The sequence below is a fragment of the Rhineura floridana genome, chromosome 2 (assembly GCF_030035675.1).
Source record: "Rhineura floridana isolate rRhiFlo1 chromosome 2, rRhiFlo1.hap2, whole genome shotgun sequence".
NCBI lineage: Eukaryota > Metazoa > Chordata > Lepidosauria > Squamata > Rhineuridae > Rhineura > Rhineura floridana.
The window spans coordinates 90,605,005-90,630,268 of NC_084481.1; the positions used below are offsets into that span (position 1 = coordinate 90,605,005).

At 43.2% G+C, this 25,264-nt stretch overlaps 1 protein-coding gene across 18 annotated transcripts in view; it reads right to left on the bottom strand.

Annotated features, from left to right (window-relative positions):
• TNS1 (tensin 1) overlaps positions 1 to 25,264 on the bottom strand; it is a 471,254-nt gene that overhangs the window by 101,092 nt on the left and 344,898 nt on the right. For all 18 annotated transcript variants that reach the window (XM_061609240.1, XM_061609243.1, XM_061609248.1 and 15 more), the window contains 6 exons: positions 23,177 to 23,289; positions 19,832 to 19,892; positions 17,939 to 18,014; positions 16,761 to 16,890; positions 14,408 to 14,473; positions 13,402 to 13,518 (listed from right to left, as the gene is read on the bottom strand). In XM_061609240.1, coding sequence (XP_061465224.1) covers positions 13,402 to 13,518; positions 14,408 to 14,473; positions 16,761 to 16,890; positions 17,939 to 18,014; positions 19,832 to 19,892; positions 23,177 to 23,289 — 563 coding nt within the window. The remainder of the gene's footprint in view (positions 1 to 13,401; positions 13,519 to 14,407; positions 14,474 to 16,760; positions 16,891 to 17,938; positions 18,015 to 19,831; positions 19,893 to 23,176; positions 23,290 to 25,264) is intronic.

The following is a 25,264-nucleotide window of genomic DNA, read 5'->3' on the forward strand; positions in this document are numbered from 1 at the left end:
AGTTGTAATCTAACAACATCTGGAGGACACCACATCATCTATCCCTGCTATAAACTTCGAATGGAAAGTGAATTCCACAATTTTTGCAATGAGATAGCTCTTGCGAGTCAGGCAATGATTACATTTTAAAGTAGGCCTTGTGACACAATCTTTTGAGCACAAGTCTACTTGTAAGTCTATCAAGTGCCACACAGCTCTTGGTTGTTTTTGGCATACTACACTACATTAACAATGATTAAATACTGCAACTTATTGGTATATACCTTGTGATGTCTGAACTGTGCACTGGAGAGTAACTTACAGATGCCTACGAGCACAAAGCTGTACTGAGATCCTGCAGTGCACGTACCATGCCACTGTACTGGGAACTATCTTCTCAAGAAGGAGGATGAATAAAAGGGCAGTTTTCTGGACAAGTGCCAGCCTCTGTTCTCTGGAGGTACCATGAAACTGCACTGGCTCTTTCCCATGACTGGTATGTTTTGTGTTGTTTTTTTCCTATAGGGCTCCAATATTCCACTACCATCCTTCAGACTTCCAGGAAACCAATGCTATTGCAAAGGAACTCTTAATGAAGTTCTTGATCAGACTGTGACCTCCCCTCATCTCAAATCCCTCTTCATCTAGTAAGCATTGAGGCGGGAATTCAACTGGAGGGGGACAGAGCTCTGGCCAAACAATGTAGCATCTGTAACAGAGGGGCTATCTTTGGAAAAGTCATTGGCATTGCCTCATCCATGTGACCAGGCTCAGCATGGCCCAAATGCATTTGCAAGGGTTGTGAAGTAACTTGCCAGTGGCATAACGGAATGAGATATTTGGCTCAGCTGAAAGAAACCACAGCAGAGACTTGTGCTTAAACGCAGGACTGTGGAGTCGGTACGCCAAACCTTCGACTCCGACTCCTCTATTTTTCTACTGTCCGACTCAGACTCCTTCATAAATGGCAAATGCATATTAACTAGTAATAACAAATTTACTGTAGTAATATGGTAGCACAAGGCATTTCATCACCACCACATGAATCATCAGGCTAGATTGATAGAACATAAAATATATTTATTTGATTAAAATTTCTGAAGAAGAAAACTTTCCTAAATTCCTATGAAAGTTTTTATTTTGAAGCCGGAGTCGGTACATTTCTACTGACTCTGACTCTGACTCCACCCAAAATTGCTTCCAACTCCGACTCCACGACTCTGACTCCACAGCCCTGCTTAAAAGGGTGGCGTTTCTTAGAAGATACAAACTTTAGATTGGCAAGAAATATATCAGCCCTGAGTTGTTATTGCTAGCAAGACCCAAAATCCCCATTGGCTTCATTTTCATCTGCAAAATGTTGAATTTTGCAGTAAGTTTCATATGGGTTTATGTACCTGAACACTAGAAATGGTATACACTGGTAAAATTCACTGTTATACATAGCAGTTTTCAGTTGGGGAATAAAAGATGGCAGAATATCTCCACTCTCATAGTTTTAAAGATAGACTGGAACTGCAGGATCCCTTCATCCAATGGATACTGCTATTTTCTGGTCTCTCTGCTGACATGTCAGCCACTTCCTTTTGGGGCAAAAAAACCTCATGGATGGGGTACAGAATCTGTGGTAAATATGGTCATGGCAAAAATGATGGAGGCAGCAGTAGAGTATGTGCTTTGCATGCAAAACAACAACAACAGGTTGGATCATCCCTGGCAATTTTGGGTAGCAAGGTTGAGAAAGATTTCTGTCTAAGACAGGTGTAGGGAACCTTGGCCCTCCAGATATTACTGAAGAACAACTCCCATCATTCTTGGTCATTGGCCTTGCTTGCTAAGCTGATGGGCATTGTAGTTCAGCAACAACTGTATGGAGCAGTGGTCTGACTCTGTATGAGGAACATTCACTCTGTAAAACTCTGGCTCCAGACAAGGCTGTTGTGCACGTAACATGCCACCTGCAACCTGACAGTGTTCAGCCTTCAGGGGAAAAAAACAACTTGTGGCCCAGACAGCAATTTCTGGCAGGAGCTATTGTATCTCTGCAGAAATGTGCTAACTCTACATTGGAAAAAGAAAACAGGTTCAGATGGACAGTTCCTTTTCATTCCCCCATGACCCACCACTTCATTCTGGAAAATCTAGCAAAAACACACTGCACAGACAAGCTGCTTTTAGAGTTTCAGCCCTTCCAATGTGCTTGTGCACCAGGGAAGGGGGGTAAATGGTAGGTACGCTCATTTGATCACCCTAGATCAGCATTTTTCAACCAGTGTGCCTCCAGATGTTGTTGGACCACAACTCCCATCAGCCTCAGCCAGCATTGCCAATGGTCAGGAAAGATGGGAGTTGTGGCCCAACAACATCTGGAGGCACACTGGTTGGGAAAGGCTGCCCTAGATCAACAGCTCGGCCACTTCAACTCTGTAGCTGTAACTATATCTGTAGTAGATGTAGTTACTACATTCATTAACCCAATTAACTGTTACCCAGGCAAAGATTTCTTTCAAAGAGGCTAAATTAGCCAAAAAATTGCACGCTTGCAAAGATGTTCTGCACCTCCATAATATAGGGGTATGCAGAGCCTTCGTCAACACTGCTCCCCCTATGCCACTGATACCCAGTTGGACTGAACACCCACTCCCTTCTGAGCTCGAGACTAAATCTTCATTATGCGCCGAGGCTCCATTAGAGGCGAGGTCTACTCCAACCTATGATGAGAATGATATTTTAACTAACATGGAGTATGATCCTGCCCCAACCTCTACTCTATGCCCCCCTGAACCGCTGAATGAAGATCCGGGGAATGAAACATTTGCCACAGAAGATTATGATTTACTCAAGTCTTATGGGGCCTTACCTTTTCAAGCCCAAACACACATAATATCGAGACTGGACACTCTTAGATCTCGGCTACTTATTTCCTCTCAAACTGTCAAAGGCTCCAAGCTGGTTATACAGGCGGAAATCAATCCTGTTGCTGATAAGTATTCCTCATTGGACCCCGTGTTCCCCTGTGTATGAAGCAGTGAATGACTCAACCATGACACTGTCGAAATTACCTAAGTTGTCGGCCCCGAGAGGCCAGGGGCCCTCTGAGCAGAATATTCTTACAAATATAAATTTTAGTCCCACATCCCTAAACGGACAAAATCAGGAGATTAAAGGTTTCCCAAAAGGGGGACAGGGCAAAATGAGAGCTTTTGATGGCTCCACTCTGCAAAGTGCTCCCCCCACTCTCCTTAATGCCCCTAGTGTATGGCCGATCGAAGCAGACCACCTTGGGCCTCCTTTAACTTCCACCGGCCCTTCTGATGGCACTGCCGATTCTTTTGATAATGTGGTGAATCTCACAGCCTGATATAAAATACCTCGGTCCGAAGATCTGTTATGTATAGTCTCCTGGAACGTGGCGGGCTGGACCAATAAGGGCCCAAACCCCTCATTTTTCATGTTCCTTAACCAACATCATATAATAATGCTCCAGGAGACCTGGCTCACAAGCGAACTCTATTTAAGTGGGTTCGCAAATTATTTTCTTGAGGCAGTTTCTAGCCCTGACGGCGGTCGGCCAAAAGGCGGTTTAGCGACATTGGTTTCGACTAAATTGGATATTACGGTACTGAGCATAGACAGGCTGGAAAACATATCACTGATCTTGTTGTTGAACTTGCATAACGACCTTCTTTTGCTAATTAATGTGTATCTCCCCCCACTTGCCAAATACCAATTAATAAGGGAAGTCTGGTCGAAACTACAAGAATATATTCTTAAATCTCTGGCCAAGTTTCCCCAAGCATATGTTATTTTGGGTGGGGATTTCAACGCTAGGACAGGCGTTAACGACGAAGCCTTATATAATCACTTTCACCTAGCTCCCCCATTATCCGATCTTCCCCCCTCCTGTTCGAGTAGACACTAAGGACAAAGGCTGCAATTTTGCTGGCCTTTGATTCCTTCAAATTACCCACGTCTGTGATTTGGTTATCCTGAACAGTGGGGTGTTGGGCGACCTGCATGGCGAATTCACCTACGTCTCGTGCCGTGGGGCGTCTATCATCGATTATATAGCGGACTCCTCCAATTTGGCGGAGAAAGTCTCCAGGTATTCGATAGGGTTTAGAGATGATGGTGATCATCTACCTCTGATCTGTTCCTTTAAGTTGGGTCGCAAAAGGCTGTTTCTGGTTCGCGAACCCACCCTTAACCTGGCGCCCGATAGAAGAAACACCTGTATCAGATGGACCCCTGCCACCGCCATTAAACTCTCCAAATCTATACACTCCGCTGAGGGTACTGGCCTCAGGAATAAGCTTCTGCAAGAAATTACCCCGTCCTCTGTTTGTATCTTATACCAGGAGCTGGTGGGGTATATAAATAATCTTTTAACCTTTAATACCCAGCCATGCTCAGGCACCCTGGAACGGATGTCAAAGCCTTGGTACGACAAGGATTGTGTAGCATTGAAGAAGACCCTGTTGTCCACCTATAGAAGCTATCAAGCCTCAGAGCTATCAGTTCTCCCCAAGGAATACCTGGCCACTAAAACGCGCTATAAGGCTTTAATAAAAGCCAAAAAAAAATCCCATCAAGAGGAGTGCTAGAAAAACTTAATAGCAGCCTCCCGGCTAAAAGACTCAAGAAAGTTTTGGAAATTGGTAGCCGTGGGTCACACGACTGCCCCCCGAGTATCGACTACCATATTCCAGCCGGTGAGTGGGAATCATACTTTGCTGGCATATTTGCCAAGAGTCATAATCTTGACAGCCCTGTGTGGGTTGACGCTCATACATTACCCATATGGCCACCGGTCCCTGTGTGTGAGACAGCCGCACTCATCGATAAACTGAAATTAGGCAAGGCGCCTGGAGTTGATAACATCACCCCTGAACTCCTTAAAAAACATCAGGATGGTGGGCTCCTATCCTTGCGGCGTTGTTCATGGCCATAGAGAAATCGATCTCAATCCCTGACGATTGGCGTATGGCCATCGTAATCCCTCTCTACAAGAAAGGCCAATGGACGGATCCGTCCAATTATAGAGCAATTAGTCTCCTCGGTGTTATAAGCAAACTATATGCAAGCCATCTTCTAGAGAAGCTTAACGCATGGATGGAGGACGAAAAAGTCCTGGCCGTTGAACAGGCAGGCTTTAGATCAGGCTGCTCCATAGTGGACTATGGACTAGTCCTTCAGCATCTGGCTGGAAAATACTCTTCCCATAAGGGAGGGGCCTTATTTACTGCCTTTATAGATCTCAAAGCAGCTTTTGATTCCATACCCCGTGAGAGACTGTGGTTGAAATTGTTGGAGACAAACATCTATAGACGTTTGGTCTCTTTAATCCGCTCTCTGCACGAGAGGACTCAAATAAGGGTAAGATGCAATCAGGCTGGCCACTTGTCAGCCCCGATCACCTCTACTAAGGGAGTAAAACAGGGCTGCGTGTTGGCTCCCTCCTTATTCAGTATCTATATCAACTCGCTGACAAAATGCCTGTCAACAGTAAATTCTCATCCCCCAGTTTTGGCAAACAAACACTTAACATGTTTATTGTATGCAGACGACATAGCCCTGTTATCTCAAACGCAGGTGGGCTTACGTCGCCTACTAAGAGAACTTGCCTCCTTTTGTGTTGACGAACTTTTAAGAATTAATTATGAGAAATGCAAGGTTTTAGTTTTCTCCAGGAGGAGATATAAATATCGCTGGCGAATTGATAACCACAGCATCGACCAAGTCAATGTTTTTAGTTATCTTGGCATTGCCTTCCAGTCTTCAGGCTCTTGGAATGCGCATTCTGTTCGGTCTGTGGCGACCGCACAGAAAATGGTAAAAGCTCTATTGGCCTTCTTTTATACAAAGGGTGGACAGTACATTCCAGCAGCAGCTCAGGTATTTAATGCCAAGGTACTCCCCCAACTTCTCTACGGGATCCAAATTTGCAGTGGAGGTAATTACTCACTGTTGGAGGGGGTACAATCCAAATTTATGAGGTCCATTCTGGGCACCCCGAGTTGCATCCCCATTGTGACTTTACGCTTGGAACTAGGTGCTCTTCTGATTGAGACCCGCATTTGGATGTTAAAATTCAGCTATTGGCTGAAGTTACTATTTCAACCCTTAGGACTGGCCCCACTAACTTTGGAGGATACCTTTCAATCTCAATGGAAGCAAGAAATGATCAATAAACTTGGAACTCTTGGTTTCTCACTTCCTGCGATTGGGGCCTTAGGCAATATGACCGCCAAAACAACAATTATCCAACGCCTCAAAGATATTGAATTTCAGAACAACCTGAGCCTGGTTGCAGCTCATTCGCACTGTTTTATTAATGTTAAACCTTGTATCCCTGTTACTTACATTTCAAGTTTACCTACCCCGAAACTTAGGAGAGCTTTTACCCTAGCACGATTCAATACTTTGCCCTCAGCACTATTGGAGGGTAGATATAGGGGTGTTGCATATCGTGACCGGATTTGCCCTTGTGGAGTAGAGGTGGTGGAGACTGTGAACCATGTGTTGCTCTACTGTCCTTTTTATTCCGAGCTCCACCTCAAGCTCATTTCCCCACTTCTGTCCAATTGTTCTTCATGCTCAGAGGTTACGATTTTGCAATACTTACTGGAAGACTCAGATTCCCGGACCACTGCCAAGGTTGCCTCATTCTGCGTAGCTGCTATGGCTCGCAGGAGGGATTTAATGTGTTGTGCACTAGATTAAGGTACCAGCTAGCTCAGTATGTGGAGTTAGTTAAAAATGTCCCTGTATTGTGATGATAATGTATTGGATTCTGTGTTCTCTGATACCCAGAGGTCTTGTAACTATAATTGCTGGTCTTGGACCGTAATAAAGATTTTACTAACCCAATTAACAAAATATCAAATCCAGACTGTGACCCAACATCACCAGCTGCTTTGCACTTTGGAAAATAAAGAAGCAAGTTGCACTGGCAAAGAACTTGCACACTTTCCTTGTAGTAGTCAGGAAGAGAATTTGTTTCATTCTGTTATCCTTCTTTCCCCCCCCCCCAAGAAGGGTCTTGCACATCACTGAGAACTAAACCATCATTGTCCAGAGAGACTTGCCATCCTTCACTGTTTGTATCTCTTGTGTTAGTGTTCTGGGGATGAAGCTACCATCTGTCCAGTCTCACTCTGACTTCCTCAGACTCATGCCAACTCCTCCTGACCAACACAGACACTTATTCTTGCAGTGCCAGAAACTCTGCATGCAGTTCCATCGCCAAATAAGGCAAGAAAAACTAAATAAGGAACATTCTGCCTCCACCCTAGTCCAGCCCCCTGCCCTGTGCTGACCATGTATCCTGATAAGAGCTTCTGCTAGGCAAAATTTCCAAACAGCTTGGGGTTGTCTGTTCCTTTCCCCCCTTTAAATTAATAGTACATATGCAAAGGCACTGAACACCAAGGCCTCTTACTGCTCTGATACAACAGCTGCTGAAACCAGACTGACCAAACATCTGCCTAGATCCAAACTTGTATCTCTGCATCTCCTGGAGTACATCAGACATTACATAATATATGGGCAGCAGGAAGCAGAAGTGATTTGCACTTCCTGTTCTTCGTGCTTGCTTGAAGAGAAAAACTTTCACCACCTCTCCCATCCTATCCTTCCATGTTATTTAGAGTCAGTACAGAAAAAGGAATGTAGAGAACAGGGAGGAAAGTCCCAAATGCAAAACAGAAAAGAAAATGCAAATCCAGTTCACAGAAGACTTTCTGTAATCTGAGCATGAATTTGCACAGACATCTGGCATAGAATCTACCGGGAAACTGGACCTATAACAAAGCAGATTATTTATTATTTAAATTATTTAAAATGTATGTACTCCAGTATTTAAATCCAAACAGTTTGTACGAAAGCACTTCGAGGCAGCCTGCAACCAGATAACAAAAACATTAAAAAAATTTACTTCAGAGTGGGGAAAATATGTGTAGCAATTTTGATGGGGATTACTTGAAATTAAATTTCAAGAACAGACACTCCTGCTTCAGGAAAGTACTGCTATCCTCAGGTAGATGGTCAGTGTGCTCCTACCATCTGTCTACCATCTGTTGTGAACAGATTACGGTCCTCATTGTGGAGTCGGTCTCTCCAGGTAGAGGTGGGGAAACAGATGCCCATGGACTAAATGCAGTACTTTGGGCCTCTTTGTTTGGCTCCCAGAACTCTTCCCAGCCACAGGCTCTCTCCTCAAGCCACACACCCCTCACTGGCCACACTTTGCACCCTCTTTTGAGTGTTTTTGCCTGCCTGGAATGTGTCCTTGAACTCTGACAATGCCTCTAGCTTGTCTGGGTGGAGGATATAGAAGAGTGTGTTGATGTGTGCAGAAAATGTCCTACCGTGCAAAGGTATAGTTTACACTGCCCACTTTTGCCTCTGGCCCTACCCACCACTGGCATTGGGGCCCTCAGAAAGCTTCCCACAAGGAAATGTGGCCCTCTGGCTGAACAAGCTTTCTCAGTCCTGTTCTTCTAACAGTTTCAAATCTATAATGTCTACTCTGAAGAAAGACCCGTTGTGTTCAGCAGGGCTCACTTCCTAATTAGGGTATACAGAATTGCAACCCAAATCTTTGTGAGGTTAGCTTCTCTGACACCACCATCACCACTATGGCAATACTAGCCTTGATCCTGCTTCACTAAAATGAAGAAGATTGGGATACCTTTACTGCAGAGCTGAACGCCTGTTTACTCCTTTTTTAACAAATAAATGAAGAGCTTTCTATTGCCTATATCCTTGAAGAATGTGTCAGAAGTTCTCCAATGCTCCAGCTGTGAGGAAGAGAAGCAGAGCAGCAGAAGAAGAGGACGAACAGGACTGAATACCAAACCAAACTGAAAAATGAACCAAGCCCTCTTAAGCATATTTCTGGCTCAGTTCACCTGAGTATTTTCCATGTGGTTGCCATGCAAAGACTTTGGCCAGCAAGTAAAGATTCAGCATTAGGAAATACAATCCCAACTTTCTCTTCTCCACACATCTTCTGCCTTCTGAAAACACAGGCCACGTGAAAAGCAAGGAGAAGCCATAAATACCAAATCTTAAGCAAAAACCTCTTCGACATTTCCACAACCATTCATTATAATTAATGTTTCCTTGCATATGGGATCAAGTGCTCCAGGAAAGGAAACCATTACACACCTTACAAGGGAAAGGAATGAGTTCTACATGGAAGATTGGCAGCCTTGTGGGGCCTATTCAGCACAAACGCATAAGGCATTACTGTTTCTCCACATCTGAGAATTTATATTGTGAATCCTATAGCTGGAGACAGTGTGTTGTGCCTGAATGGCAGAGAATTCTGCAAATGAGCTTGGATTTTTCAAAGCGTGGAGACAGTTTCTATTAATCTGTGGGTCTCTACATATAAATATGATCCCTCAAACTACCTACCCTTGTTCAGCCCAATGCAATATTTGAGTGCATTTAAACATGCTTTCACATATACCGATACATTTCAGATACATTTAAATAACTATTTTAAGCACAAAGGCTGTAAGACGTCAAAGCTCTGCTAAACAATTTTCTCAGTTCTATGAAATCACAGGGACAAAGGAGGTTTTAGAGGTCCCTGTTTCCAACACAAATAATAGAAATCAGTGTCTACATAGTATAAATTAGAAAGGACTGTGAGGAACAGCTAGGAGTTTGAGAAAAAGAGATCTGATGCAGCAGGTGTTGCTTTACCGGTAAGGAGCAGAAGTCAGAACTGTTTGTGTCCATCTCAGCAGTCACCCTAAGCTTCCAGGCATAATCCTCAGCACAGCACCCCTATCGCTTTAGCCTATAGAAGGGATGGGAAACCTGTTGCACTCCAGGTGTTGTTGGACTCCAACTCCCATCAGCCCCAGCCAGCATGGCTAATGCTCAGGGATGATGGGGGTTTTATAGTCCAGCAACATGAGACACAGGCTCCCCATCCTTGGCCTGAATCACTGGGGTTATAGTGTACCACAAAATATAAATAAAGAATGTCAAAAAGTATTCTACGATAGGAAATCTTTTTGTGATACGCAACCATTTGGCTCAAGTGAGAATGCCAGAATACAAACAGAAACAAAACACTCCCAAGATTCACTCCCTCAAACAGAACCAGAGAATGGAGAGATTCTCGCCTCCCCCCCAAAAAAATAGGATGACTAGACAGACAGCAATTGGTAGTGGATGCAAGGAGTTCCTCTGTTGCACACATGGAGTTTCCTTCATTTCACAGTCTTTTCTGCATGTGGATCAGTTGCTTCCACTAGAATTCATTGGGGATATGCACTTAAGAGCTTTGTGAGGAAATAATATCTGTATACAAAGTCTCCCAGGAGAAAACATTCTCATTTCTTTAGCACCATCCTAAAATCTGAATGGAAGGGTGGGTGACACACACACTGCCAACTCCAAGCACACCCAGAGAATTTTAGGATTAAATAAAGACATCTTGAGCCCAAGAGATCACAGAGGCCAATATGAATCACTTCGTTTTCCAAGGTTGATCCAATTTTTCTGTTTGGTTGGTAATTGTGGTGATAGTACAACACATTGCTTAAAATTCTTTCTCCCCCCACAACAACACATGTGAAAGAGGCTACAGAGAACTAGTGCCCAGACTCCTGACATATTGATAACATCATCCACGTAAGAAAATGATTAACTATAGGCTTCTGCTGGATGAGAGGCAGTTAAATCGTGCGGGTGCCATCATTTGCTACATGATTTTGATTGGATTATACACACACACACAGGTCTTATCTCTGTTGCTTAGTTAGATGCCTTGAATGTTCAACACTGTTCTTTCTGAAAGATGATAAGCAAAAACCTCTCTACAGCTTTGCTGGGTAGGAACTTATTTCTGCCCATCCAAATATAAATGCTGAAGCACTGTCATTTGAGAAACTGTGTCACGACTGCAGCCTGTGCTAGGAGCAGCACTGGTGAGCTCATGTTGAGCTATCTGGTACACCCATCACGTGTTCAAGTCAGTGAGCCTGCCGTGCCTGTTTTCTTCTCTCAGTGAAGAATCCAGAAGTTACCCCACGGCCAGCTTTTACAGTCGCTACCTATAAAGCTAAGATGGGAGGGAAGCAACACCATTTCAGCCAGCTCAATAGCTGGAGTGCTCTCTCTTCTCTCTCTCCCTAGGAAGCTGAAACATTCTGCCTCTCTGTCCCTCACTATGAAGACTTGGGTGAGACTCCACAGAACGTCTTGGCTTCGCTCTCTGTACCTTATCATACACACCACTCTGGCACTTTGCAAACATTCATGCCATCTGTTTCTCAGGCAGGGCCCATTTGCAGCCCGTGACCTTCAGGCTGTCCAGAAAATACATCTGTTCCCACCTCTCCCCATTCCTCTTCATGAGCTGGCTCTGAGGCAGGCCGCCCGTGACAGTCTGTACTATGCTTGTGGGCAGGGACAGGAGTGACCAGGACTTAGCAACTGAAAAACCAAGGCAAAATAAAATACTGTTGCCAAGTTTGTTGAGTGACCTCAGTAGATATTGGCCCTAAGCAAAGGAAGGAACCTTTTAGTGTCGTCATGGGATTCTACTAGAAAGGAAGCAAACATCAGATGATCCCAAACCAATTTAATTCTGCTAGGCGCAGTGGTCAAGGCAAGGGGCTGTCTGACTAAAAGGTGTATTTGCAGTGGCTATTTGCATTAGCAGTTGCTTCCTTATGAATGAAACCATTTTTTGCCCACTGAGGGGGAATTCCAGACATGACACTAAAAGCATTTTCTGAGCCTCTTATTGAGAGTGTTGTTAATGCACAGTAGAAAGCGAGAGAGCAAATGTAGGTTTGGCATTCATATTACAAGCAGCTTAAAAGAAAAACTGATTTTAGCATCATAGAGGAAAATGTTGCATGCATTGGTTCACATTAATCTTCCAGTTCTGTAATCAACAGTTGATTTTCAACAGAACTGCAGGAAAAAGCCCCCTCTCTCTTTACCTGTTCTGCTGTAGTTGTGCTGTAGGACTTTGGATACTTCATAAGAACTGCTGGGTAAGGTCAGAACAATGGTTGATTCAACCCACTGTCCTGTTTCCAAAGTGTATTGTAGAATAATCCCCCCCCCAAAAAAAGCACTTTTACAATAAAGCTATTCATCCAAAGCCATTCATTCCCAAGCATCTAACAGACTGAGGTTTATGGAGATCCTGAGCATCTCTGTTGAACAGCCATTGGCATCTCAGAACGCATTTAATCCATTTGGAGCTCCACTTATACTTCCACTGTTGGCATTATTCCACACCAGAGAATTTCACAAAACAAATATGCTGCTTTGAGGTTTTTTTAAAAGACAGCTGAATATATCAACTTCAGTGTTATATGCTGACACCCAGAAGTGGGATATCTTGCTCCCTACCCTTGTTTTAGAATGTATCTGATCTTTGATTTTCAAAAGGCCACCATATACATTTTTGCAGCTACTTAATTGCAAGTTTGCAGCACTTGCCTGTCTGTGTACTAGTTGTTTTTCTCTATCCCTTTTGCGTCATTCTATGCCCAGTCCGTCCTCCCCACACAGGCACTTCCTTTGTCAGATTGTTCGGTAGGAAGGCCACCATCTAATTCTGGCATTCTTCAAACGTGTGGCCACACTAAGGGAAAAGGCTCAAAGTAGAAATTGCACAAGCATTCTAACATGAAGGTTTGGTTTTCAAGAACTTTCATTCAGAGACAGGGATAGGAATAACAGAACAGAAAAATACTGATTGAGCCCTATTCAGGGATTGTGATTCCTTGCTTGACTCAGATCTGGCTTTAAACAAAGAGCCGATAATATAACCCTTGTTCTTCTAGCATCCCCTATTCCTTCCCTCTCAGTATTGTTTTGTTACCCTCTCCCTCTGTCTCTGTTCCACTGTCAAATTTGGACTGTAAGCTTCTTGGGGCAGAGGTCTGTCACTTGCTTCTGCTTTTTAAAGTATCATGTGCATTGATTGGGCTAGGTAAATGCTAACAAGCCATGAAGTACTGATGAACCTTTTCCTGCTACATTTCTGGAGCTTCCCCTTTCATAAGAATAGTCCCAATAAGCACCTGTCAGGTGCCTACAAATACTTATATTGTCCTAAAATGTTATCTAAAAGGATGGGGGGGAACCACTTGCAAATGACACCGATGGCTGAGGATGATGGGATTTGCAGTCCAAACCGTCTGGAGGGGACCAGGTTGGCAAAGAGGGGACTAGAGGTTGTACATCTGTCAATCTGTTATATAAAATTTGGATCACAAAACTAAAGTGTAAAATAGTGGTAGTATTTATTTCATGCAAATCAAAAAGCATATCCCTAGTATACCAAAAATCCTATTTCTTTACCTAAGCTGGCATTTGTCAGACAGCACACAAGCATGCCTGCACGTGGAAGCAATGGGAATCTGGGCCACCTACCTTCCATGCTGTCTTCACGGCGGATGTTGAAGTTTTCATAGGAGTCCCTGCGGATGAGTGGATCTGAGGTGTTGTAGTCCACTGAGACACTGGGGCCGTTCTCAAGATGCTCCATGCCTATGAAGCAAGGAAAGCATGGTTTCAGTAACGGAGGTAGCCAAGATCTTTATGTGCCTACTCAGTCAAAAAAGATGTCATCAGAGGGAAATGAGATAAAAGTGAAATGGGACACAGATGAAAGTATCATTGGTGTGAGACCCAGGGGTCAGGAAACAAGGAGACTATCCAGTCACAACAAGGATGGTACAAGGAGAAACCAGAGCCAGAACTGAGTCACAGCTACAGAGTCTGTTCAAGGTAGCAAGGAGTAGGGAGAGGCTGCTGGTGGGGTGGGAAGCCATGGAAGAGCTTGAGCACAAGCTGGGCCATAGCTCAGTGGTAGCACATCTGCATGCAGAAGGTTCAAAGTTCAATCCTGGCATCTCCAGACAGGACTGTGAGAGACTCCATTCTGAAACCCTGGAGAACTACTGCCAGTCAATGTAGATAATACTACAATCTGACGTGGTATAAAGCAGTTTCCTATATTCCTAAAACCAGATAAACTGCAACTCAAGCAAAGACCTGAGATTGATCTGGGAGATTTTATTCCTACAAGAGTCAATGGTGGCCATCCGGGAATGTCATGGATGGAGCGTCAGTCAACATGGCAAGCATGTATGGGAGATGAAGCTGTCAGCTGATGTGGCTATGCAAGACCTGGTGCCTCAACTGGATCAGTAGCTGGCTGCTAGCTATGATGGTGCTGATGAACCCAAACTTCCCAGCGCTGGCACAAGGGGAGGAGGAGGCCTAAATCAAGGTTACCTGCAAAGGATGACAAAGCTGCAAGGGGATCAAACAGTGGCTGCATCCAGGGATCTGTAATGCCTGGGAATGGGGGGGGTAGACAAAAGTGGGACAAAGAATGGGTGCGGTAGGTGCTAGTGGGTGGAAAACACAGTACCTTGAATCTTCTCAGGGCCATAGGAGAACACAAACTCCACCTTCCCATACTCTGGAAACCGTTCATCTGTAATGAAAAAAGAAGTCAGAAAGTTATTCAGGATATCTGTCCATACTGATTGAGATATTCAGGATATGTGTATGTCCATACTGGCTGAAGACTGGGGCAATATTTCTCCTTTTCATCTTCTTCAGGTGAGGCTGTTGCTGTACTGAACCGCTGCCTGGCCGCGATAATGGACTGGATGAGAGCAAACAAACTGAAACTCAATCCTGACAAGACTGAGATGCTGCTAGTTGGGGGGCCCTCTGCTCAGATGGTTGATGTCAGACCTGTCCTAGATGGGGTTACACTCTCCCTAAAGGAACAGGTCCGTAGTTTGGGGATCTTATTAGATCCGCTTCTGTCACTTGAGGCCCAGGTAGCCTCGGTGGCACGAAATGCGTTCTACCAGCTTCGGCTGGTAGCCCAACTACGACCCTATCTGGACAGGGAGAACCTAGCCTCAGTTATTCACGCTCTGGTAACCTCTAGATTGGATTACTGTAATGCTCTCTACGTAGGGTTACCTTTGAAAACGATTTGGAAACTTCAGCTAGTGCAGAATGCTGCGGCCAGAGTTCTTACTGGGACGAAGAAATTCGATCACATAACACCTATTCTGGCCCAACTGCACTGGCTTCCAATATGTTTCCGGGCCAGATTCAAAGTGTTGGTCCTTACCTATAAAGCCCTTAACGGCACTGGACCGCAATATCTGATGGAACGCCTCTCCTGCTATGTTCCTACCCGTTCACTCCGCTCGACGTCTAAGGCCCTTCTCCGGGTCCCAACCCATACAGAGGCCCGGAGAACAGTAACAAGATCTAGGGCCTTTTCGGTGGTGGCCCCCAAATTATGGAATGCCCTCCCAGATGAGATATGCCTGGCACCTTCTCTGTCATCTTTCCGGCGCCAGGTAAAAACCCACCTCTTCACCCAGGCATTTTAAAGTATTTCAGCTTTTAATCTTTTTTTTTTAGTTTTCTTTCACTTTGTTTATATAATGTTTATATTGTCTGCGCAATACACACTTGCTGTATTTTAAATATTGTGGTTTTATCATGTTGTACACCGCCCTGGGAGCTGCTAGCTATAGGGCGGTTTAGAAATGCAACTAAATAAATAAATAAATAATACCCAGCCTGCAAGGAAAGCTGCATTCGGTAGGGATCTCTTAGGGGATATAGGTACAGAGACAACTGCTTCAATGCCCACACATCCTAGGAAAAGATTTCTGGGGTCTCATGCCAACAAGAGCATGTCAATTTTTATGACAATGAGTACCATGAAGAGTGAGGGGATTTCTCTAATTATCTAGTGCTACAAGACGGCTCATCTTGAGACAGAAACCATACAGCCCCAGGTGTAGACACAGCACTGGCTCTAGTGAGGGTGTGCTTATGTCATTTCTTCCTATCCCTGCACTTCTTGGAGAAGACCAAACTGATCACAGCCAGCAAACCATCTCACATGTCATTAGGCAACTCCCCCTCCTCTAACATGCACTGGCATTACATTAATAATGCACAAGAGACCTTTTTCCTTTGGATGAAAGTAACACTAAAGAGGTTTGTTCTTGGAATGGCTGGCAGCCATGTAGGAGTCACTCACATGATCCGTTCAAGCACTTATCCCTGCCCACCACTGGCAGAACAATTAGAATGACAGGAGGCCCATTCCTGCATCTGGTATTTCAATTGCCCAGTAAAGTTGAGGTGGTGGTGCAGAGAGACTCTTTTATGCACTTCCAGGCCAACCAACTAGACAATTTGAAGTCTTTAACTCTCCTGATCCTAATATATACTAAAAAGTAAAAGCTTGGGACCAGTTCACTTGAAGGATCACCTTGCCCCATATGTGCCTACTTGACCACTTTGATCTGTGGAATTTGCACTTTTATAAATGCCATATAATGTTCATTCCAGATCTGGCAGGAATTGATCTTTTAGCATGGCAGCATCTATACTTTGGAATTCCCTGTCTGTTAACATTAGGCAGGAACCCTCACTATACAATTCTGGATGCCTGCTTTTTTTAAAAAAAAGACTATCCAGTTTTTAGTGTTTTTATCTGTATTTGTTATAATTATTTCATATTGTTTTATGTACACTGTTATTAATGGGTTTATGCACACACACACACATTTCTTTATACTCTCTAGTGCCAGTACATGAAAGGGGTATTACATGAAAGTCATGGCACCGGGGGGGGGGGGGGGAATCCACGCTCCCAAAAAAGCATTTTTCTACAACGCAATCCTCAGCTGACCAAGCCAGCTTCCCTTCATTCCTGTTTATACAATTATTCTTACCTTTAAAGGCATCGTCCAAGTCCTCTTTATTGAAGACAATAGCCAGGTCATGAATGGCACAGGTATGGAACTGCACTCGGAAGATCACATCTCGTGTTGGGCTACGGAACTCTTTGTGATAGCATTTCAGCTGCCAGGGAAGAAGAGATGGGGAGAAGAAAAGAATCATCAGCTTGGGGATTTGCCAGGAAGTGAACCATTCTCTCATCCCCATGGCTGTGGGCACACTAGTCATTTCAGAAGTAGCAAGAATGATTTTTCTGGCTGTGTTTTGAATTGACTCTGCCCTTGTCTGGACATACCTCCCTGCCCCACTGCTAACTTCAGGTTTTTTAGGACTGCCCATAGAAAAGTGTTAGGCCAATCACTGTCTCTGCCTCAGCTTGCAACAAAGTGTTTCCATTGGCCACACCTGGAAGACAAATGGGTAGATCTACCAATCAGTTGTGAAATCTGCCTGAAGCTGATTTAAAAAACAACAACGAGCTGATCTGACTAGGATTTTAGAGTAGCATCATGTGCCCCAATTTTCAGAAAAGAGAGGTGGAGACGCACTGGAACTTTCACAACAGTAAATGTGTCTACCCCATATCAACTGTGAACTATTCGGGCGTAAGTAAACTTTGGTCTACAGCTTCTGCATTTCTCAGGTATCCTATTCTGGTATCACCAAAAGAGAATCATCAACTAAAGCTGCATCTAGGGATGAATGAATCTGTCAATTTCAGTTCCTCATTTTCCCAACTTTAAGTTCAGTTTGCCCCATTTTTGCATCAATTTGCAACTTTTCTTTAAAAATTCTCCATGAAAATGTACAGGCATTTTTGTGTGCATTTCTCCTGACACATACATTTTTGTATGCACATTTGCCTAATATACACATTTTTTTGCAAGCAATATCCCCTAATATAATGTTTTGTATGTTTATTTTCACTAACATACGCATTTTGGTAAATAGTTTTTGGTTGGAGAAATGCATCACAAAATTCAGAGAAGTGCACATTTCAAAGGATAGTTGAGTTTCGGTCCACTTTTTGGTTCGGGAAGTGCAAATTAAAATGTGAACGGAACACATTTCTCCCCCATCCCTAGCTGCATCCAGTGAGCCAAAGCCCCACAATGGCAGAAAATGGAAACAAAGCAAGCAAACAAACAAAAAAGCCATGTTTGACTCGTACCAAGATGTCTCCCTTTAAGAGTAGCCCAGGCTCTATAGTGATGCAGATGCTGGTCTGGCTGTCTCCCTGGACATTGCTACAGAGAAGAATGAAGAAGATAAGCAAAGAGGACAGACTCTGAACAACCAGGCAGTGGGGATGTTATTCCCTAAATCCATGTCCTGATAGCAGCTTCATGTACTCGGGGTAGAACTAAACAGGAAATTGAGGTGAAAATACTCAGGAGTACCACCAAGTATGGGAATTTGGGGCTACCTTTGTTGGCTTTGTGCTACAGCTCCCAACCAATACTGATCCTGCTAGCCTATTTAGACTTGTAAAGGTCAGCACAGTAGATCAGCACTGTGAACATGTCAATTATGCAAGACAACCTATATCAAATAGCAAAGACGTAAGTATCTACCATTAAAAAGTTACCGTCTGGCATTGCTTGCATGCCAGGTCATCTTCACACAGTCTTTGTCCCAAAATTTACCATGACTAGTTTGCACAATCTTTACCTCCTTCTCTAGGCAGATATACTCAGCGCTTCCACTTATGAGTTTCTTATTGTGGAAGTCACTACCTTGTAAACAGGTACTAATCCTTCCTACAGTGTTACATGTATGTGTCTAGACAAATGTTTGCCCACTCTTTCAACTTCCCCCCAATGTCCTATTGTTGCTCCATGGCAAATGGAGTGTCAGTCAGTAAATTAATCAACCAAAGCTTTTGTTGGTCAAAAGTCAGTCTGGACAAATTTTAATTGGTGGGGTTGCAACTGAAGGACACACTTGTTGATATGAATGAAAAAGAAAATATTAAAGAGAGGCTTTCTTTTTATCTCACATTTCCTTCACTATTTTGAATAAAAAACCTCTACTAAAGTAGTGTAGATTTATTTAATATGCACATTTGTATTTAATTAATTAAATATAATGAAGCACTAAATTAAAAATAATTAAGCAGTCAAAATTCAGATGGGTAGCCAGTTTAAAAAAATATATGTAATTGATGAACACCTGTAGTTGTTTCATTGTACAACAATTTGTAACTTTCCTTGGAAGAAAAGCGAGCTGAATTCAGCTTAACACTGTATTTATTTATGTATTAAATTTATATCCTGTCCTTCCTCCTAGAAGGAGCCCAGGGCGGTAAACAAAAGCACTAAAAACACTCTAAAACATCTTTAAAACAAAAGACTTTAAAACATATTAAAACAAAACATCTTTTAAAACATATTAAAACAAAGCATATTTAAAACATATTAAAACAAAACAACTTTAAAAAGACCTTTTTTAAAAGCTTTAAAAAATCTAAAAAAGTAATTGCAGCACTATAGACATAGTAGATTATATTTTTCCCACATGGAGATAGCCTCCATGTAGAAAAAGGTTGGTGTCATACACAGATAGTCTTAAAAGCTGGTCCCATAAATGCAAGTATGTGTGTAATATCTTTGGCTGTGAACACACCATACATTTTAAGCACATTTCCCACCCCCAAAGAATCCTGGGAACTGTAGTTTGTTTAAGGGTGCTGGGAATCATAACTCTATGAAGGGTAAACTTCAGTTTCCAGAATTCTTGGGGGGGGGAGCAATATCCTTTAAATGTACAAATACACGGTTTATGGCTTGAGTTTCTTCTCCCACCCTTTGCTATGCCTATGAAGCTCCAGAGGTTTTCAGGGTAGGGACTATCTCCCTCCTTCAAGATTTTCTTAGATCTGGCAAGGCAGATTGCACAGGTGTGTGATATCCCAAGAGCAAAGTATAGAATGATGTGGGGCAAGAGGCTGCCAAGAGCCTTCCATCCAAGAACCAGAGTGAGGAGTATCCCTATGATTGGAGGAACAGAGAGAAAATTGAGTGCTGGAAATCAAGAGTAGTACCAACTCCAAGGCAATACTTACTAGATTCCAGATGTGTAGACAGGCTGCATAGCCTGGTATATCTTGAGGAAGGGCCGGCAGCCTAGAAAACATAAATCAGAGACAGAGAGAAAAGGACCTTCATTAGTCAGGGAGATGTTACAGAGAAAGGAACACAAACAGTTAGAGTCCAAGACAAACAGTCTAGCCTGGGGGAGACGTTTTCAGTGACACTGCCCTCCCTGCAGCTAACAGGACCAGGTCTATGACAGTGACAGATGCCCTGAAAAAGAACACTGCATGGTCAAACAGTAAATCTTCCTTTACTTTGAGGCATATGAGGTTCAGATATCCCCCAAAGGTGCTGCCTAACTCCTGCACCCAGCTCTTTGTTGCAGAGGTGTGCTGAGTGTCCAAAGCCCAGGAGAGAGAAAACCAAATGAACTAATGCAGCATTCAGTTTGGCAGTCAAATAAGGAAAATAATCTGCCAGCCCAGCACATTCGCATTAGATAGGGATTATTGTTGTTGTTTAAATGTATTACCCACCCTTCACCCAAAGTTCACAGGATGGGTTACAACAGTTTTAAAATACATTATTGAAACCAATTAAAACAACCTAAAATCACAACATATCCTAAAAATATACGTCTCAGGTATCAAGGGCCAGGATAAAGAGGCATGTCTTCAGTATTCACCTAAAACTTGCCAGATGCAGCTCAGTGGGGAGGAAGTTCCATAATTTATGGGCCACCAGGCAGAATGCCCTCTCCCGGACTACCACCACCCGAGCTTCTGAGGGTGGTGGAAATACCAAAAGGGCCCCCTCCACTGACCTCTCAAGAGGGTCTGTAGGGAGGGAGTTGGTCTTTCAGATATTTGGGACCTAAGTCATTTAGGGCTTGAAATACTAGCCTGAGCATCTTGAATTGGGCCTGGAAACAACCATGCAACCAATGCAGCTGTTTTAGAACAGGGGTTATATGAGGTCTAAAGGGAACTACCCTGGACTCCTGCTGGGAAGAGGGGCGGGATATAAATCAAATAAAAAATTAATTAAATAAATAAATAAAACCCCTGCCAGTAATCTGGTCACTGCATTTTGGACCAGTTGAAGTTTCCAAGACATCTTCAAGGGCAGCCCTACATAAAGTATATTGCAATAATCCAGTCTGGAAATTACCAGAGCGTGTAGTACTGTGGCCAAGTCATCTTTATTCAAAAGGAGCCGAAGCTGGCAAACTAGCTGGAGCTAGAAAAAGGCACTCTTAGCCACTGAGGCAACCTGAGCCTCCAGTGACCATTTATTTATTTATTTATGGTATTTGTATACCGCCCCACAGCCGAAGCTCTCTGGGTGGTTTACAGCAACTAAAAACATCAAAAACAAACATACATATTTAAAACACATCTTTTAAAAACAATTTAAAACACAGTTTAAATTTTTTTTTAAAAAAAGTTGGATGCAGGAGTAACTCCACCTGCAAACCTATTCCTTCCAGAGGAGTGCAACCCTGTCCAGAACAAGCTATCTCCCCACCTCCCAGACATGAGAATTCTGGACACATAACACCTCTGTCTTTTCAGGATTCAGCCTCAATTTATTGGCCGCATCCAGCCCATCACCGGCTCCAAGCACCTTTCTAGCACCTCAACTGCCTCTCCTGATTCAGATGGAACAAAGAGACATATCTGGGTGTTGTCTGCATATTAAAGATACCTCACTCCAAATCTGCTGATGACAGCTCCCAATGGTTTCATGTAGATGTTAAACAGAATGGGACACAAGATGGAACCCTGTGGAACACCACAGGACAGCATCAATGGTGCTGAACAATAGGCTCCCAAAACTACCTTTTGGGAGTGGCTCTGGAGGGATGAGTGGAACCACTGAAGCAGTGTCCCCAATCCCCACCCCCCTGAGATGCTCCAGAAGGATACCATGGTCAACAGTATCAAGATCAAGGAGAACGAGCAGAGTCACACTCCCCCTATCTCTCTCCTGACAGATGTCATCAATCAAGGTTGCCAAGGCCTGAAGCCAAACTGGAATGGATCTAAGGCATCAGTTTCCTCCAAGCATGCTTGAAGCACCTTCTTAAGCACCTTGCCCACAAAGGAGATATTTGCCACTGGATTATGTATATCAGATATATAACTGATAAATATCAATTAACAAAGACAGTGTTGGGCATATGACCATATAGTTTTTAGACTCCTAGAAGCTTGGCATTCACATCATGGAATGGATCTCTCCATCATTATGACAATTTACAGAGGGGTAGCTATGTTACACTATTGCAGAAAAACCAATGAAGAGTCCTGTAGTACCTTTAAAAACTAACCCATTTGATTATGGCATCAGCTTACATGAAGTAGAGTCAAATGCATGAAGTGCATGAAATGCATGAAGTTGCAGTTATATCTATGCAAAAGAATCAATGGACACAAATCTGGTAACACCAATGGCAATATTCATAAGTCAAAATTGCAACATTTCAGTCTACTGGGATGCTCTGCACCTGATCGTAAGATGGCGCCATATTAGCAAACGCCGAAAAGCAGGGCCCTACTGTATATATGCCTGCCAACACTTCATGCACCTAATGGATATGATCTAGTTCACAAAAGCTTATGTCATAATAAAATTTAAGGTGACACAAGACTGTTGTTCCAATATTGTGCTGTGTCTTAAGAGTTATCATAACTGACTAAAGGGAATACTGGTGTTACGAAGCATGGCTGTTCTTATGCTCTTATCAAACATCCTGAACTGGAATTGAATAACTGTGGGGACATTCTCCCCTAGGAGCTTATAATGGTTGTTAATGCAGGTGGGTGGAGGAATCTGAGCTATCTTTCAACAGGTAAGAACATCTTCTCCAGTTTGATGTGATAGTGTAACACAGCTTGCCAAAATAAGCTGCTGAAAGCTAAAGCAATGGGTTAAAGAGCTGCAGTTGTGACTGTGACTGAGACTGGCCCAATGCATGTAATTGAATTAAGAGGCAGAACAGTGAGGCAGTAGAACAGACTGCATAACTACAAATATGGGACACCAGTTCTGAACACTCCCCCAAGTAAAAAAGAAACAGAAAACTAGCACGTCAAGGAAAATGGTTCCAAATGAGCCCCTTCTGTTATCACTTTCTATTTGCAAGGAGTTTGTAACATAGAAGAACATTCAAAAACACGAGCCCCACCCTGCATTCTAAAATTGTACAGTTCAGTACACACCACAGTATTCTATCACTTTACTCTGTTGCATCTGTGGGTCTGTAGAGAAAGGTGTAAATTATGGGATTCCTGATCAACCAACATGGTTATCTTTCAGTCTCTTAACAGTTATGTTTGTATGGTATTGGCTGGATTGGAAAAGCCAGTTACCTCCTTGAGACTCAAAGTTGGGGATTCCATGCATGATGACATGATGCAGGAAGAGGGGCTTGTTATTCATTTTGATGGTGCCAGACAGCAAACCACTGAAGTAATGGACATACCTAGGGAAGAAACCAAAACAGAAGTCAGGCAGTTAGTTGGAGCCTCCTTAAGGATTGATGCTTCAATGAAGAAAGCAAACAGTCTGTGAATTTGGATTATTCTTTCTTTGTAATTTGTGCTAAGGTCTCTAGCGCTTACACTTCTAAATGTGCTTGTTTTCTAAATTGGCCTCATAATTAACTTCCCTTAAGGTATCTCAGAAGCTGGCACAGAGGATTTTGACTGACAGAACTTGCTTGGAATTATTGTGTGGTTTCCCCAGTTTCAGGCAGCATAGGGTCTGTTTTTGAATCATCTGCCTGACAGTTCTTGGCACAGGGCAGTATTCAACTAAATCCTTGTGCTAGCAGAACTAGCACAAGGGGATTTCCCCCTCCTCCACCTGTGTGAACCCCACACTTTCTCCAAATCTGCTCCAGTGTTGGAGGGACACCCAGAACAGATTTATGGGGTGAAGCGGAGGGAGAGAATGTTCTGTTGTGAAGGAAACATCCTGGCACTAATGGAACGTTGGACTTAGTGCTACATTGAATATAGTCCACTGATTTTATTCTGGGGTACCAACCAGTGATTTGCATTCAGTGTCAAAGCTTGCCAACGCAATTATGATCTTGGATAGATATCGTCATTTGTAGTACAGCATCAAGGAAAATGCAATCTTGTTACATGGCTGCATTTACGCTGTGTTGGTGTCTCCCATCCTGGGTAACCTAGAAACATAATCTGGGTGTCTAGGTATACGTTTCTGAGGTCAACAGAGCCATTGAAAATGGTCCTAATAGCACTAAGTCAACCTGTGATTAGACACTCAGGGTTGTATTCAACATAGCGCTAAGATGATAATGGCATAATCACAAGCATTTCTGCTTGCCCAGCAGATCAATGTCCCCTCTCCTCCCCCTGTACACTGTTCTGTAGATTCTTCTGACCCTCCAGAGCACATTTGGGAGTGCACGGGAGCACATGGAGGGGGGAGAGGGGGAAAGTCCTGTTGTGCTAGCAGGAATCATTGCACTGGCTTCTACTAGTGCAATGATTTCGTTTAACATGGCTCCCATATTCTGTTTCTAGGTTACCCAGGAGGTGTGACCCTCCCAGGTTCCATTCCGTGAATGCAGATGTCTACCTAAGTCTCTTCTGTTCTTTGCATGCATTATCTACAGTGCCCACAGTTCACTAATCAGTTTTCACTTTGCTACAGGGCTCTATATCAGGGACAGGACTGTTCCACTTTATATGCAGGCAACCGGCTGCAGTACTTAAAAGGCTGACATGAAAAAAATGTTTATATTGTGTAACTTAAAGTTCATATTTTGATGCTGAAATAATCATGGATTATGCCCTTTAAAAGCCCTTTAAAAGGAGAGTGCATGCTGAGATGTTGATAGTACCTACAAAACTGAAGGACTTTTGTCCATTAAAAACTAAAGACACGCCTTGGCTGGCTCCAGCACCATCTAGTGAAACTGAGTGGAAATACATCAGAAGTCTAATAGGTATCCTACTAGCAACTTTTAATAATTCAGCACAAAAGAGAGAGTGGGCTCATCCACATGGGAGCATTACTTTGTACAAAAAACACTGTTTTTACCTCGGTTTTCTCTTTGCACTGTCCACAGTAAGGGCTCAATGCCAGCTGCAAACATTGTATTTTCTATTCACCCTGAGGGGAAGGATCAATCATGCAGTTTCCTAATGACCACATCCTCTAATTTAACATTTCCACTCCCTCTAGTTGCTTGGCAACAGAACATGCTGCAGTGGGCTCCTTTAAAAAAACTTGGAAGTGTAAATATCTATGTTTTCCCTGGTAGGATATAGATGAAATACAAATCTTTGTTTGAGCAGTGTTATGCTTTCGTGTGCAAGTTGGGGGGGGGGGGAAATAAAGGCACCTTTTGCAACAACATAAAAAAGACCAGCAGAATGGAGGAGAGCAGCTAGCAGTTGCATGTAAGCCTACAGGAAACAAAA